The sequence below is a fragment of the Triticum urartu genome, chromosome 3 (assembly GCF_003073215.2).
Source record: "Triticum urartu cultivar G1812 chromosome 3, Tu2.1, whole genome shotgun sequence".
NCBI lineage: Eukaryota > Viridiplantae > Streptophyta > Magnoliopsida > Poales > Poaceae > Triticum > Triticum urartu.
Genome location: NC_053024.1, coordinates 40281420 through 40299052, shown reverse-complemented (window position 1 = coordinate 40299052; position 17633 = coordinate 40281420). Strand labels below are relative to the sequence as shown.

Here is a 17633-nt window from a genome sequence, read left to right as displayed (position 1 = left end):
TCTCATCTAACTCCTACACTGCTGGATTTTACGCGAAGATTCATGAGGATTTTTTTCTTCAATTTTTTGTTTGGTTAATCAAATAGTGTAGGAAATCCGAAAAAGAAAAGTCTTGTTTGGAAATGATAATAATAAATAAATGGTTTAAAAATGCATGGGATGTCTGAACGTCCACCTGCTCGATCCGTCGCTCACACACGCCGACGCTCCTATCGATGGTCGTGGACAGACTGCTCGAAATCAACATTGCGCTGTTGCGCTGTTCCCCTGCGCCAAGATCAATCAATCAAATGCAAGTTTTTGAAGGTGAAATATTATCATTTTACAAAAGGTTGAAGCATGCTGCACAACTAGCAAAGCATTTTTAAAAAAGAATTGGTGGTGGGAAGAACTATTCTATATATTCTTTTTTGAAGAACTGATGTTTTTTTTCATCACTCTGATGTGATTGACGGGTAGTGGTCGTTATGAAACAAATTGTGACCAGGGGAAATACGTATATGAAAACTAACAATCTGATTTATGACTTGTTATGCTGCACAACTAGCGTAGTTGCCTCCCATACATTTATTTTGATAGTTCCTTGTGGAGGTCTAACTTGCACATTTGAAGTTGTTAATGCATGTGACAGCTCTCGGCGCCTGAAGCTGTTCCAATCCAGCTATGAACAAATGTGTTGATAATGGACTTTGGATGACTCTTTCATGTATTAGCTTCATCCGCGCATACCAGATCGCCCATAAAGTTACCACCATTCGAGTCATCTCGTCATGTACGGGAACTTCCATCATACAGAACAGCAAGCTCTGAGTCGACCGTTCCGTTCCGTCGTAGCTGTGGCTCAGTTTTACCGTTTCTCAATTTTGTATGAAATGAAATGAAATCACACAGCAGGGCCACCAAGGGAGCAAACAACAACAACAAGTATATCCACCAGACAACAAACAAACATGCTTGTAATTGTACAGCACCACAAACAGAGGTCAATCGACACACTTGTTCTTTTTGGTCTCCTATAATCGAATTGAACAAAACAGGTGTTCCATTGATCCTTGCCCTCATACTTGAACACGAAACTAAGCTGGAAACATGGCTGATGAGCAGGAGTACATGTGAGCAACGAGACGAGGGAGCCATAAATAACAGTCATGGAAAAAATAATCACCATTGTTGCAGGAGGTGAACATGATTACGGCGGCTTCGGGGCGCTCGTTATAGCCTTCCGGCAAGCCAGGTCGGTGGACGCAGAGATGAGGGAACGGCATGGAGTCCCTATGACGGTGACAGAGGGTTGGACTGACACATCTCGCGCGGCCGCGGCGGCGAGGAACGCACGACATAGGCAACTTGAGCAGCGACAGAGAGGCAGGGATGCATGGTACGGGCCTGTAACAGATAACATGGTTAGTTGGCCTGCGGAGCAGCGGCCTTAAGCCGGGCGGGCCGCGAGAGTGACGGACAGAGGCTCGTCACCGCACGCTAGATAGATCTGGGACGTCCAGTATTGCTATCCAACGGTTGAAAATGTCAAATCGCCCCGTTTTGCTGTTATAATACCGCCTCCACCTAGTATATCATTAGATAGATAGATCGAGCATCTCGCAGATATCCCTCCCTCCAGCGCCGCCCTCTTTTCTCGCGAAACCTAACCCACCCCACCCCACCCCTGCGCCGACCCATCATCCATGGCCATGGCTGGATCCGACCAGGCTGCTGGCTGGATGATGCTGGACCGCTTCGTCTACCGCAGGGACGAGGACGGCGACGGCGGCTTCCCGGACGAATCTACGGCGCCCCTGAGGGCCACCTCGTCCACCTCCCTCGGCAGGCCTTTCGACGTCGCCATCCTCCATGCCGAGCCGCCCGCCGTCTCCCGCCTCTACGTGCGGTGGCCCGGCGGCACCAAAGGAAAATACGGCTCCAGCGCCGGCACCGCGCTCATGGCTGCGCACCGTGACCTCATCCTCTTCCAGCTCGTCTCTATGGAAGGTCATATCACGCATGACCACTTCGTCTGCATAGCATCCTCGGATCCTGCAGCTGGGCCGCACATGGAGCTCAAACGCCTCCCCGTCTGCACCATACCCATGGTCTTACCTCCGTGTTCTTGTGAGGAACAAGACACGGAGGAGGAAACTCCGTCTTGTGAGGAAGAAGACACGGAGGATGCCACTATGCGGCGAGTGTTTTTCCCCAACACTCTAGGGCTCATTCGCGGCCGTGAAGAAGAGTTTGCCGTGGCACAGCTGGCTATGGTCACCAAGATACGAGGCGCCCACCGGATGGAAGCTGAAGTGTGCGTGCTCCGCTCACGTGTGTCGGATCCTGACGACCATGGCATGTGGGAGCTTCAAAAGATACCTGTTCAGCATCAGAGTCATGAATACTTGGCCCTGGATAATTGGTTGACGGATGCTGTCGTCACATTCAACAACTATATCTGCTGGATTTCCTACTACGCAGGAGGTATTCTATTCTACGATATATTTGCAGAAACACCTAACATTTTTTATCTTCGGTTACCTACGAGTAACCGTCCTACAACGACTCAAGAAAGAGGTTTCCTTGAGGTCAACCGTAGCCTCTGTGTCACTGGTGATCTTCTCAAGTACACGTATATTCTTCGCAATGATAAACGACTCTACGGCCCACTTAAACCTCGTACGGGTTTTACCATCCTCACTGATACTTTGAGCATAACGGAGACTGGTGACATAAATTGTTTCCACGAAAGGGTCAAGATAGCTAATGAATTGTGGCATTACAACACCTCTGAATGTCTCCCGCGCCAAGCCCTGATGTACCCTCTTGTGAGCATGGACAGCCCTAATATTGTCCACTATTTGATCTCTGAGGAAGGAGATAAGATTGACAAGGTTTCCATGGTTACGTTGGATATGATTACTCAGAAAGTCATTTCAATTGTTTCATATATTAAAGGAGAGGAAGACCTCTGTGGCCAAGATGCTGACATGGTTAAAGAAAAGTCCCACCTTCTCGCGTCCTTCCTTCCATCCGAGTTTCCCAAGTTCTTGAATCTCACAAGGTATTGATCTTTGCAGTGGACTTTTTATTTTGAACTTTCAAAAACATTCTAGATACTACAATAAGTCAATGGTAGGGTGCACACTTCGTAAAGTTAAGTTAGAAGCAGGCCCTAGCTTTTATTATGACACTATCTTTAATGGCCTTATCTATTTCACTAGCAAAAGAGCCTGTGCGTTGCAACAGAAGAAACAAATCCTTGCACATCATTTGGGCTCCATCCATGTTGCCGCTTTTCCTATTGGTCACCACCGCCGATGGTGGTCAAGTTGTCCACCTATTCACACAAATGTGTGAATCCTGAGGCGATGAACTTGGTAATAACACTCTAGCGCACCGCTTTCACACACCCAAATGATGGTAGGCAAGAAATATTACCATCCACTCTAATGAGTAGCCCACTGTTTTCCATCATTACGTTTACAATCGCTTACTTATCTCAAATCTTAATCAGATGACCATATGTGAGTATATAATTAAAAATACCTCTTATTCTGACATAAAAGGCAAAGCACAAACTATGCCTATGAACAAAATTCTAGATTATGCAAAAATGACTTGATATCACATATGTTTCAGATTTAGAAAAAGGAGCAGAAATAAAAATCAACCCTTAGGGAACTGCTAGAACTATATACATTTGGTACAAATAATACAGTCCATTTAAAGGAGGCAAATTTATTCCAGCATGTATCATAAAAGGGCAAGCACACTACCTTAAGTTAATCCAGAACCTCATCAAGTTGTGACTATATTCATTTCGTATCTAAGTAGTAGTAGTGAGTAGCGGTGTGTTTTTTGGGACACGACGACAAGTTAGGACGACATCTACGCAGCAAGTTGGGCCTTTGAGATTCTTATATTTAATATAGTGATTTATGAATACCTGTTAGATACTAATCGAGAGCTTAGAGAAGACGGCCCTGCTGAACAAAGTTATTTGGTTTGTGCTTTCAGGGATCGTTGAAACATACAGAATGTTGAGGATTCTGTGCAAGTGGGTGTCAGTTCCACCGTTGGATTGCTATGCTATGTTCGGCTGTAATCCATCTGATGATCACATGGATTTGCTGAGGAGATGGTCCTGTGAGTTGCTGAAGTTTAGATTTCGTGTGTGTTTCTATCTACTTGCTGTGTCAGTCTTGTTAGTTTTGCAAACTTGTATGGGACCCCAGTTTCGTTGGGCACTAAGAGATATGGGCTTCTGTAGTTTGATCAACTTAATAATGGTGTTTTAAACTTTTATGTCTAAGTATCAATAGTTCCCTGAGTTCTTGAATGGTCATCTCAGTTATTATGACAGTGATGTCTCTTTTGCTCAATGCCTCTATCCTGGTTATCATTGAATAGGGCATCAAGAAGCAAACCGAGTTCATCATCCTGGACAGTCCTCACGCCACTGCCACTGTTATGTCAGATTGCAAAGTTTATTTTTCATATAGATGTATCAGCCGCTTGTCTGCTTTTCTCGGTGTATGTGATTGGGCTCTGCTTTTTTAGGAGTAGTGTAGGAGCAAATTAACATGCTAGTTTGCTCTGGTTTGACTAATTAAAATTGATGGTAGACTACTAGTATCGATCACTTAGAGAGAGGCTAGTTGATTCGCTGATAGATGCACTTGAGAAGCAAGGTGAAACAAGGAGATGCAGGCCCTGAGAAGAAAAGCTGTTGTAATGTGGGAGCCATTGCACTGATGGTTTTGCTTAGTTTAGGCAATTAGCTAGAGTAACTACTATGCTCTCTTTTTTTTGTGTAGGGAAAAAACTAGTACTCCCTCCGTCCGTGAATAAGTATACATTCTAAGTCAAAGTTTTAAGATTTTGACCAACTTTATAGAAAATAGTACTAACATATATGACATCAAATTGATATATTATCAAAGTACATTTCAAAACGAATCTAGTGATACTAATTTGGCGCCATAAATGCTTTTACTTTTTCCTAGAAAGGTGGTCAAAGTAATCAAATTTTGACTTAAGACAAAAACTAGATGTACACGTATTCACGGACGGAGGGAGTATGTTCTTAGTAATATGTAGTCTGGATCAGCAGCAACAACATTATACTCCCTTCGTAAATTAATATAAGAGTGTTTAGAATACTAAAGTAGTGATCTAAACACTCTTATATTAATTTACAGGGGGAGTACTGTATTTGATATGTATTCTAGATCAAGTTTTGAATTAAATATGTTATATTCTAGATCAAGTTTTGAATTAAATATGTTATAAAAATATACATGTCCAAAATGAAATGTGTAAATACTAGTAAAAAAGAGTGAGTGATTGAGTTTTGACAGATCCGCCTTTTCTTTTCAGGAATAAGAGATTACGATTTGAGATTATATGATGGGGTGTCTGCTAGAGATCCCTTTAGATAGTTTTCCAGTAAGTTGTTGCTCTAAATAAGTGTGCCATCCCCATTTTGTGCATTATGTATGAATGATTGGGGGTCAAAATCTGCATGGTATAGTTTTATCTTTTAGTGAACCCTGAAGAAGAATTCTTGTGTTCTCCAGGGCTTAAGTTGTCTTTATCTGAGCCTTAAATCGATGATAATGTGGGTCCTTTTTCTGACATTCACCTTACAAGATTTTTTTTCTTCTGATAATAATGTGCGGCGTTGGATGGCATGTCACACGCTAGTATAGGGGCACCTTCCAGCCAAAGGGCATCTGAAGCATAGCGCGACTGATCCTGTGCTTGCCTTGGTCCCATCATTTTTTTTACGGCGCGCAGACTCAGACACCCACACACACCCAGGGCGTCTGAAAGGATAGCGCTTGGCTCCCCTTCCTTAAACGTCCCAATCCCATCACACAGGCTCGTGTCGGTATAGTGATAATATATATAAGGACTGCGATATTTGGCACACGTGTGCCACATAGCTAAAACTACCACACACACCTCCGTTTCCTTCCTAATTACATGCATAATTGCATTAGTATGAATCACTTTCCACGTGCATTTCTTTCTCTAATTACATGCATACACTAGAAGACAAAAAAGTTGATGTCATCATAGATTCTTTTTATTTTGAAAATTCAAAATGTTTTGTAGTTCAAACCGTCGGTCCGATGCAAAAATCGTTTTCATATAAAAATTCTTCACGACGAGATCTTCGAAACTAGATCCCATGTTGGTATGTTTCGATGACTTTTTTTCCGGGTCAAAAGTTACCACGTCTTGGCTATATAAGTTACCACATCTGTGGTATGCAACTTATCGTGCTATTTCCAAATAAGTTACCAGGACATAAACATGGTTCTCCCACCTTCTCCACATGCGCATGTATGCACTAGAGGACAAAAAGATGATGTCATCATAGATTCCGAAAATTCAAAATGTTTTGTGGCTCAAACCGTCGGTCCGATGCAAAAACCGTTTTCACATAAAAGATTCGTCACGATGAAATCTTCAAAACTAGATCCCATATTGGTATATTCCAATGACTTTTTTCCGGGTCTAAACTTACTACGTCTCAGCTACATAAGTTATCACGCCTGTGGTATGCAAGTTATCGTGCTATTTCAACATAAGTTATCGGGGTTATATTTTTCAACAACTTTCCCCCCTTGATCAAAAGTTACCCTGATGTTTGTACTTAAGTTATCAGATATGTGTGATTCATACATTACCGTGCTATTTTCACATAAGTTACCGGGGAATGTTTTTCAACAACTTTTCCTCTTTGCTCAAAAGTTATCATGATGTTTGTACATAAGTTGTCGGGTATGCTATTTGTATATTACCATGTTGTTTTGATATAAGTTACCGGGTTATATTTTTCAACAACTTTTTTCCTCTTAGTCAACGTTACCGTGGTGTTTGTACGTAAGTTACTGGGTATGCGGTTCATATATTACCATGGTATTTTCACATGTTACAAGAGGATGCTTTTCAGCCCCCTAGTCAAGTTACCACGATATTTTTACATAAGGTATGGGGTATGTGGTTTGTATATTACCGTTACATAAGTTATCGGGGGTATATTTTCCAACAAATTTTTTCTCTCATTGGTAAAAGTTAACGTGCTGTTTGTATGTAAGTTATCGAGTATGTGGTTCATATATTACCGAGCTATGTTCACATGAGTTATCGAAGGCGAGGGAGGGAGAAGATGTTTTTAGCAACTTTTTTACCTCGTTGGCCAAAGTTATCATTTGTATGTAAGTTATCGAGTGTGTGATTCGTTTATTACCGTGCTATGTTCACATAAGTGACTGGGGTATGTTTTCAACAACTTTCCCCCCTCCTTGGCCAAAGTTACCTCGGTGTTTGTACGTAAGTTATCGGGTCTACATTGCTTAAAAATATCATGCTATTTACACAAAAGTTACCGGGGTATGTTTCACCAACCTTTTTTTCATGGGTTGAAAAGTTACCATGGTGTTTTGGACATAAATTATCAGGTATGTGGTGCATATATTACCATGCTATGTACACATTAGTTACCGGTGGTATGTTTTAGAAATTTTTTTGCTCGTGTCCAAATTACCAGTGTTTTCACCTAAGTTATCAGGTCTGCGTTGCGTATATTATCGTACTATTTACACCGAAGTTATCAATGATACCTTTTCAACAATTTTTTTTAACATGGTCAAAGTTACCATGGTGTTTGTATCCAAGTTATTAGGCCTCCAGTGTGTATGTTACCAAGCTATTTACATAGAAATCAATCGGGGTTCTTTTCAATAATTTTCTTCCCCGTTGTCAAAGTTACCATGGTGTTTTCACTTAAATTATTAGGTCCGTGGTGCATACATTACCATGCTACTTACATAAAATTTACCATGAGTATGCTTTTAGCAACTTTTTCCTCGGGTCCAAAATACCACGGTGTTTGCACCTAAGTTATTATGTCCGTGGGGCATATATTATCATGCTATTTTCACAGAAGTCACAGGAGGTATGTTTTCAACATTTTTTCCCTCCGACTCAAAGTTACCGTGATTCTTATATGTAAATTATGTAGTTCGTGGTGCATATATTACCAATGCTATGTACACAAAAAAAGTTACCGTAATTATGTTTTTCAACAACCGTTTTTTCATTGGGTCAAAATCATCGCGATGATAATTCCTAAGTCACTTGAGAGACGGTCAGTAGCTCTACGCGGGAGATTATGACTTATGTCACTAGCACTACAAATGTTGTAGCAGATCAGTGATCTCATATTGCTAAAACACAAGTTAATAAAAAGATCAACAGGACAAATGATATATAGGACCTGAAAGTAGTGTATTGTACAGAAACTAATTTTCATCTAGTACTGAATTTTCTCTCTTAATTTCAAATGCTAAATCATATAAAAATCAGCATCTTCTCTGTGAATCTGAATTGATATGACTGAACCTAAGTTTCCTCTCTGAATTTCAACCAACTACACTTGAGGCAACCTTGTAGCAGTCGCAAACGGACTAATTAATCCATCTGGCACAGTGCAGCAAATACTTTTACTTACTTATATCTACTACTAGTACAGGAATTCAAACAACTGTCAACTAAGTAGATTAGCAGTAGTTTTAGTGCGCCGTTTTTCTACCCAATTAGACAATAGAAATTCTGGATCAAGAAACATGGGTGGCACAATCGGGTGTGTCCTTTTCTGCTTGTTTCACATCCGGGCGGAGCGGGAGTGACGCTTGCGCATAGGGTTCATCCATCGATCACTTGCGCAGCAGCTACTGTATTTTGCTGCGGCAAGTCCACATAGTGATTGGCTAGAAAAGCAGCACCAGTGCGACGGCCAGCGTCAGCGGCTACTTGGAGATGGCCGTCGCCGGCGTGGCGGATGAGCCATGCCGCTGCCACATTTGTGGCGTGCCGTCCCCCCGAGGAGACAACGAGTCTCCATGCGGCCGGTGACCACCGGCCACCGAAGCAGGTCAGAAACCCAGCCGTGCCCCTTCTCCCTTCTATTCTCAGCCATTCCTCTCTGGTCGACCTCAGCCCCGAGACAGAGCCCTTGTGCCGCCCTCTGCCGCCGCCGATTACCTCCGCCCATCCTCGACCAAATTCGGCCGGCCCCACGACGCTGGCCACCGGATCTGCCATCCAGACCCAAGCCTTCCCCACTGGAAGTCGCCAGCGCCGTCGCCTACATCCTCGTCCAGAGGAGACGCGTGCCCACACCGCCCCGTTGACCAGTCTTCCACCGCTCGTGTCGACAGATCCGATGGGGGCGGATGCTCGCGATAGGATCTGACGATACTGGATGCGTTAGGTGGATTCAAATCGACGGCATCCAGGTGGTGTGGCGTTTTTGCAATCTGTCACAGGGTTGCCAAATACATTTTTCGTATATATAATCATCATCAAAATATCCTACTCCTTCTGTATCGAAATACTTGTAGCTGGGAAAACTAATACAAGTTCCCCCAACAACAAGTATTATGGTACAGAGAGAGTAGATGCTTCAACAAGTGAAAGCTTTTCTTTCTGTGCCGCTGTGAAAGACTTGTTTGCATCATGACATGCCTTCGGGTTTTTTTTTTCAATGGGCGTTGGCTCAAGATGACTGCGTCAGGATGCGCTACTCATCCACGGACAGTGCAACTTTCCTCGCTCTCATTCTTGATCGAGCTCAGACAACAAATGCTAAGACACCTGCACCACATGAATTTAAGCGGCCTGTAAACTCAGGGGACGGTGGATTTCTAGCAATTCCCATTAAAAGTAACACAGATTCCAGAATGTTCGCTAAACACGCAGGAAGATGCAAACAGGCCCAATTGTTCACCAAGTCCTCCCAAGACCAGAGACACAAACTTTGATGGACAGAACAAAGATGGGATCAAGCAGCTCCAATTTCTCAGGGATTCTATCTCATCCATACAGAAGGCCTGACCTTACGACGCTCTCTACTGCACGCTCTCTATCTTCTTCCTCCAGCATTTCCTTCGTAAGTCTACTCACTAACCCCATCACGTCAAACGGTTCCTGCAATACGGTAAGCCAATGATAAATTGGTGAAAAAGCTCCCGCATGATCATTATGGAATTATTCTGTAAGTACAATGACCCTACAAATTATTTGATTGGCTTTCTAAAGAAGGCAATCCTTCATGGTGAATTAACACACATATAATGTCACAAGTCTACCATTCTTACAAAAATAATAATGGCGAGTTAATAAAGATCTGTGTTTCTCATGCAGATTCGCCCATATATCTCAAGGTTATTTCAGCAATATATGCAGGTTACCAACGACAACAAAAACACAGTCCGCATCTTTTAAATGCCAGACATGAAAAATGAAGATAACAACGTAGTGAAATCCCATCAATTTCGTGCCTATGAAGATCGAAGTAGCCATACCAAGTGCATCAAATGAACTTAAATAATAAGAAGGACATGCATCATATAATCGGGCTAGCCCAGTTCGACGAAAAGAAAGACAAGCCAACCGCAGACCAACTCCTTAGCCCAGGAGCATTCTCCATGACCAGGAAACAAATGTAAAGTGGCTGGTGGTATGGTACTGTCAAATACAAACGATTGGGAAGTATCTAAGTGGCTGGTGGTATTGGCGCTCATGAATGCAGTTGATATGGCCGACCAGCTTGGTGTGGGCAGAGTTCAGTTCGAAACTGATTGCCAAAATCTTGTCCAAGCCGTTACCTCCAACAGCTATGATCTGTCTCCTCTCGGTAATTTGTTCACACAAATCAAAGATAAGCTAGGAACCCAGTTTATTCACGCACAAGTGTTGTACGTGCCCCGAGAATGTAACATGCCAGCACACCTGCTGGCCACTATGGGTGCTGGGCTAGCTCAAGCTGAGCGACGTGAGTGGTTTCATAGCTACCCGGTGGATGTAACCCGTGCTGTAACCGGCGTTTCAGCCGTGATATAAATGGAATACGTGTGTTCCATCTCAAAAAAAAAAAAATTCCAGAAGGGAGGATAAAGAATGCAAGTTCCAGCTTCTCAAGGATAATGATAGATAGAAGTGTTCAGGTTTGTCTGAGAAATACCACTGAACATGGTAAACAGGTCTTGGGTCAAATCAGTTGTGCAGGCCCTCCCCACCTATAACCATAAGAGTCCTCAAGTCATCGGCAAGCCTCTGTGAGGATCTTATGCAAATTATGAGGATTGTTTGGTGGGGTGACGAGGAAGACAGAAGAAAAGTCCGTTGGTGGTTGTGGGAAAAACTTACAAAAGTCAGAGCAATGGACTTAAAATATCTGAGATCGTTCAACCAAGCCCTTCTCGCTCGGCAGGCATGGAGATTAATCGAATTCCAGGACAGACTCTGCACTAGAATACTAAAAGCTCGCTGCTACCCAAACAGGGATTTAGGAACACATTGACCGTTTGGCAGGGAATCGAGCATGGTTCAGATTTGCTGAAAAATAGTGACATCTAGTGAATCAGCTCAGGTAGAGAAGTGAGGCTGTGGAGGGACAATTGAATACCACATGGCAACCTTGAACTCTCTGCCAATACATGACACTCACGGCTTCGCCTGGGTATCAGACCTCTTCATCCACTAGACCGAACGGAGAGAGGCTGCTATGCAACCTGATCTGGAAACGAAAGTACCGCCAAATGTTCATTGAATTAAATTTTGTTCATTGGGATTAAAAAATGTTCATTAAAATTCAAATTTTGTTCTACGCATTCAAAATTTGCTGTGCATTTTCAAAAAATGTTCATTAATATTCCAAACTTGTTCATTAATTTTAAAAAATGTTCATCAAATTCAAATTTTGCTCATAAAATTCATAATTCTTTCATCCATGTTTTTTTTCTAAATTGTTCATGTAGCAGAAAACATGTTCATCATATTCAAAATTTGTTCACCATAATGTTTAAAAAATTCACAAATTCAAAAAATGATAATCAATATCCAAATTCAGTGGCATTTTTTGAAATCATGAACATTTATTAAATTCGTGTACATTATTCGAATTCAGGGACATTTTTTTGGCTCAACAAACTTTTTCAAAATTCTAATAGTTTAATTTTTTTGGAACTATTTCGAAATCCTGAATTATTTAAATAATAAAAAACAAAAGGGAAGAAAAAAAAGAAAAGAGGGGACACCCTGCCGCTGCTATGGGCCGGCCCAGATGGGCGCTCGTGGGGGTGCCACGGAATAAACATTATGGTGAGTTTTTCTTAAATTTGATGAACATTTTTAAACATTATGGTGAAAAAAGTTTTAATATGCTGAACATATGTTTTTGAAAAAACATGGATTATTTGTTTTTAATTTAATGAACAAAATTTGAATTTGATGAACATTTTCTAAAATCTATGAAAAAAATTCGAGTATTAATGAACATTTTTAAAACGCTCAACAAGTTTTGAATACGATGAACAAATTTTGAATTTTTGTGAACATTCTTTCAATCCCGATGAAGAAAATTTAAATCTGATGAACATTTTCTGAATTTGATGAGTAATATATTTTTTGTTGATTTGAAAGAAAATTCACAAAAAGGTGAAAAAGTAAAGAATAAAAAAGAAAAAAGGGAAAATAAAATAGAAAAGAAGAAAAAAACAGGGAAATGGGCCAGCCCATACCACATCCGCGCTGTAAGGGGGTACACACCACCGCGATCGCGAGCGCCCTACAGATCGTATAGGATTGCCCCGCCAGAACCAGGGAGCGCACACCCTCCCCGCTCCCCCACGTGATATGCGGGGTGCCGAGCCCCTTGGTTTTCATTTTTGCTTGTTTTTCTGTTTTAAGTTTTTTATTTGTATTTAAATAATTCGGGATTTCAAAAGAATTACAAATTTCTGAATTGTTCGTGCATTAAAAAAATATTCCTGATTTGAAAAATGTTCGCGAAATGATAAATTCTAACGGATTAAAAATTGTTTTGTGATTTAGAAAAAAAACGGGAATTTGAAAATTGTTGACGATTTCAATAAAATGTTCATGAATATGAAAATATGTTTAATTTTTCCAGAAAAAAATGTGAATCAGCAAAAACTGTTCATCAATTCAAAAAATGTTCGTAATTTTCTAAAACATTATGAATTTGTAAAAAATATTCACGAATTTGAAAAACATTCATGTGTTCAAAAAATGTTCACAATTTGAGAAAATATGTTTGCAAATTTGGAAGATGTCTGAAAAAACAAAAAAAAGGAAAAGAAAAGAAAATAAAGAAAAAGGAAAGCAGAACAGTAAAGAAAAAGAAAAACATGTAAAAAAAGGAAAAAGAAAGAAAAACCTGAAATAAAAAAATGAAAAAAAAAACCCGGTTGTGTGAAGGTTCTAGAACGTAGAGAGGGGGGGGGGGTCCGAAAAGGAGCCAACGTTGTAGGGGGTACGTGCCACCTCGCTATTTGGTGACCTACGCGCCAAATAGGAGTGGCCGTATATAAGCTCCATCATTCTGTAGGTGAGATCAGCGAATAATTGAACTAGCTCACATTTCCCTCCTCCTTCCTTTGTATCCCCTATGTACTTCTTCTTCCCCAAGTCATCCTCCTCTGGTTTTTCCACTTGTACTCAAATCTGAGAAAGTAATCCTAGATCGAATATGACAAGTGGTACACAGAGCTAGATCTGTCCAATTCGCGCTCCGCAATCCTGAGATTCCTCTGTAACATCGACCTATTGTTATTGGTTGTTGATTGCTCTCGGGCGATTGGCTAGAAATCCAAAATCAGTGCGAGAGGAATTCAGAGGGAGTGGCGACAACGCTTGTCAAGCTGAACCCTCAGACGAGACATCTGGAGGAAGCGATGTGCTCTATTGAGGAGAAGGTGATGTAGGAATTTGCGGCTGCTGCGGGAACAAGCGGAAGGGATAGCAGAAATCTGGGCGTGGTTGGAAGGATCTGATAGCAAGTTTGAGGAACAAGTGTCCCGGCTAGATCAAGTCCAATCCAAGGGGGAGATCCATCGGGATCAGGTTCAGGTGGCGCGGGTGCTCAAGGAGACTAGTTGAGGAATATCGCAACAACAGTACTAAAAAAGAACACTTCCATGATAATACGGACGACGTGTAACTTGTCTGCGGGTCCGGGAATGCGCAGTCACCATGCATGATCGCTGGTGCAATGGGGTCGTACGTCGTGGGTGTTGCTCCTGCTCGCGTGCTAGCAGCAAGGCAAGGCGTGGCACCGGCGGCGCCACCAAGCACACGAGCCGCGGCAGATGTTAGAGCATCTTCGGCCGCCCCCCTAGGATGCCCCCAGAACCACATTTTGGCCGTCGGCGACTAAATTTTCGCTCACTCGTGACCCCAACAGCCCAGATTTCGCTGAATTTAGCCAAAATTAGAGCCGACGGTCAGAGGCCACACCCAGCTCATCGGGGGCACTTGGGGAAGGAGAGAGAAGATTTTGCTTCATTTGGCCCACAGTCAGCCTCCCACTCCATCTCTCCATCTTTTTTCTCCGGGCCCCATGCACATGCAGCCCCTTCTTCCACGCCTCCACTCCAACCACCATCATCGCCCACAAATGTAGCTCGTCCTCGCCCTGCTCCTGGCGTCGCCGGCGCCGGCGCTCTGCCGCCACCGCGCGCCCGCGGCCGACGGGTCGAGGCCTCACTCTCCCGTGCCCGCGCCCCACGCCGCCGTCTCCAGTTGCTCGCCACGCCCCACGCCGCCGTCTCCAGTGTCCCTCGCCGCGCCCCGTGCCGCCGTCTCCCGCCCCGACCTGAGGCCGGCCAACGCCATGCCGGATTTCGAGGCGTCGGCGCCGGAGCATGGTGCGGCGAGTACTTCTCCCGCGCGGACGTCGGCTCCGCCATGTCGTGGAGCCCCGAGGAGGACGAGCTGCTACGCGGCGGCGAATCTGGAGGTGAGCGACCTCTTGGCGCCAGAGTCCGGGGTGTACCGGCGGAGCGTGACCACGCCCTACACGAGGCTCATCGCCCTGGGATTGGGCGGCCGCGTGGAGTCCAGGGTGGCGGCGATCCAGATGTAGCCAGACTCCATCATGCCGAGGGAGCGCGTAGCGGCGAAGACGGCGAGTGTGACGCCCTCGATTCAATCGTACACTAATCACACACACAAATGTGTACGATCAAGATCAAGGACTCACGGGAAGATATCACAACACAACTCCAGACACAAATTAAAATAATACAAGCTCTATATTACAAGCCAGGGGCCTCGAGGGCTCGAATACATAAGCTCGAAAACACAAGAGTCAGCGGAAACAACAATATCTGAGTACAGACATAGGTTAGACAAGTTTGCCTTAAGGAGGCTAGCACAAAAGCAATATCGATCGAAAAGGCAAGGCCTCCTGCCTGGGAGCCTCCTAACTACTCCAGGTCATTGGCGGTCTTCACGTAGTAGTAGGCATCAACGGTGTCATCTGGTTCCTGGGCTCCGACATCTGGTTGCATCAACCGGAAAGAAGAAAGGGGGAAAAGGGGGAGCAAAGCAACCGTGAGTACTCATCCAAAGTACTCGCAAGCAAGGATCTACACTACATATGCATCAGTATCAATGAAAAGGGTTGTATATGTGGACTGAACTGCAGAATGCCAGAAGAGAAGGGGGAAAGCCTAGCCTATCGAAGACTAGCATCTTCTGGAAACCACCATCTTGCAGCAACAGGAGGGAGTAAAGTAGCATAAAGTAAAGTAGTAGAAGTGTTATCAACCTCGGCCAGAGATCCTTTCTCGAATCCCTGCGAGAAAGCAATCCCAGAGCCATACTATCCAAGTGTCATCACAATCCAATTTTCATCACCATCCAGTTCTCATCACAAGTATCCAGTTCTAGTTGTATCGATCGGGATACAACTCCAAGTGTCCGTTACCGTATGACAGGCTATCGATAGATGTTTTCTTCCCTGCAGGGGTGCACCAACTTACCCACCATGCTCGATTAACTCCGGCCGGACACACTTTCCTGGGTTATGCCCGGCCTCGGCCAAACAATACGCCGCAACCTGACCTAGGCTTAATAGAGAGGTCAGCACGCCGGACTAAACCTATGCCCCCAGGGGTCATGGGCCATCTCCCGGGGAACTCCTGCACGTTGCGAACGCGGTTGGTGAGCAGACCTAGCTACCTCCTTTAAAAAGGCATGTGCTTACCAGTCCAACGCGGCGCGCGCCGCTCAGTCGCTGACGTCTATTAAGCTTCGGCTGATGTATACGACGCAGAACGCCCATACTATGCCCACGTGATGGTTAGTGCTATCAGGCCAGAGGCCCCTCGGATCAAATATCCAAATCGTAGTGGATTAGGAGCACGCGGTAACAAGCAGAGACTCACGAAATATGTGACCCCGTTGCCCCGTCTCGAGGACTTGCGACAAGGGCTAGGAATGCCCGGCCACGCCTCGTAATTATCTCACGGGCACCCTCCAGGTCAACCCGACTCCACATCACTCGCGATTAAGCTCGCGCGGGTACCCCTCAGGGCCGACCCGTCTTTAGTAACATGGTTCAGTGTAAAGTCATAGTAACCATAGTAACTGTGTGTCCAAACATCAAGGGGAAAACCCGAGGAATCACCCCCGGTGAAATCCACTCGATGTTATCATCAAGGTGAACGTAAGAGGATCCACCCTCGAGGTTCACACTTGAGGGGTTGCACGACAGAGCTGTAAGGAAGTGGTTAAGGAGGACATCACCCTCGATGACCTCGATCGTATAGCTACACTACAGAGATCTCATCAGGAGTGGTGTAAGAGGTTCCACCCTCGGCACTCGATGGTAACTCTGCAGAGTCATACAACTAGGGGGGTGATGTGCGGTGTCGGGGCCTGGTCTTCGATCCCGTTGATCGGGTCTTCAATGATGAAGCAGGGGCAACAAGGACAAGATGGGGGTCACTGATGGATCATTAACCAACCTATACTAAGCAGTTTAGGATAAGCAGGTAAGGTACAACAGCAGATACATAAGCAGGCTATGCATCAGAATAGGAGCAAATAATAACAGTAGCAAAATCTAATGCAAGCATGAGAGAATGGAATGGGCGATATCGGGATGATCAAAAGGGGGGGGCTTGCCTGGTTGCTCTGGCAAGGAGGGGTCATCGTCGACGTAGTCGATCACCAGGGCAGCATCGGTCTCGGGGTCTACCGGAGAGAAGAGGGGGAAGAAACAGTAAATATAAAGCAAACATAGCATCACAAAGCATAACGTGGCTATATGATGTGCCGGGTGTGACCTAACGTATGGCTACACGATATAGGTGAAGGGGGAATTCAACCGGGAATGTTTTCCCGGTTTCGGACCTGTGTCAGACAGATGACCGGAGGAGGAATGTTCCAGGTTCAGATAGTTAGAGGCATATGACAGGTAAACGGATCACGTATTCGGATTCGTCTCGTCGTTCCGAGCAACTTTCATGTAGAAAACATTTTCATCCGAGTTACGGATTATTTTATATTAATTTTAAAAAATTTAATTCAATTTTAGAATTAACAGATTTAAATTAATTAGAAAATGCAATTATTGTGTCTGTACGTGACATTAGCATGATGTCAGCAGGTCCACAGGTTGACTAGGTCAACCCTGGCACACGGGGCCCATTTGTCATTGTCTCAGTTTAACTAATAGGTAATTAGGTTAATTAATAGGATTAATTAAGTTAATTAATTTGTTTAACTAATTAATTAATTTAATTATTATTTTAATTTAAAAC

The 17633-nt window shown here is 43.8% G+C and overlaps 1 protein-coding gene across 1 annotated transcript; it reads left to right on the top strand.

The window, feature by feature from the left end:
* Positions 1 to 1685: 1685 nt before the first annotated feature.
* Positions 1686 to 3053, top strand: LOC125546599. The gene has a single exon (XM_048710796.1). It carries the CDS (start codon positions 1686 to 1688, stop codon positions 3051 to 3053), a length of 1368 nt encoding a protein of 455 aa, XP_048566753.1.
* Positions 3054 to 17633: the final 14580 nt, after the last annotated feature.

Bases quoted from the DNA above. Each gene is read 5' to 3' on its own strand.
- LOC125546599 (XM_048710796.1), top strand. From the start codon at position 1,686: ATGGCCATGGCTGGATCCGACCAGGCTGCTGGCTGGATGATGCTGGAC.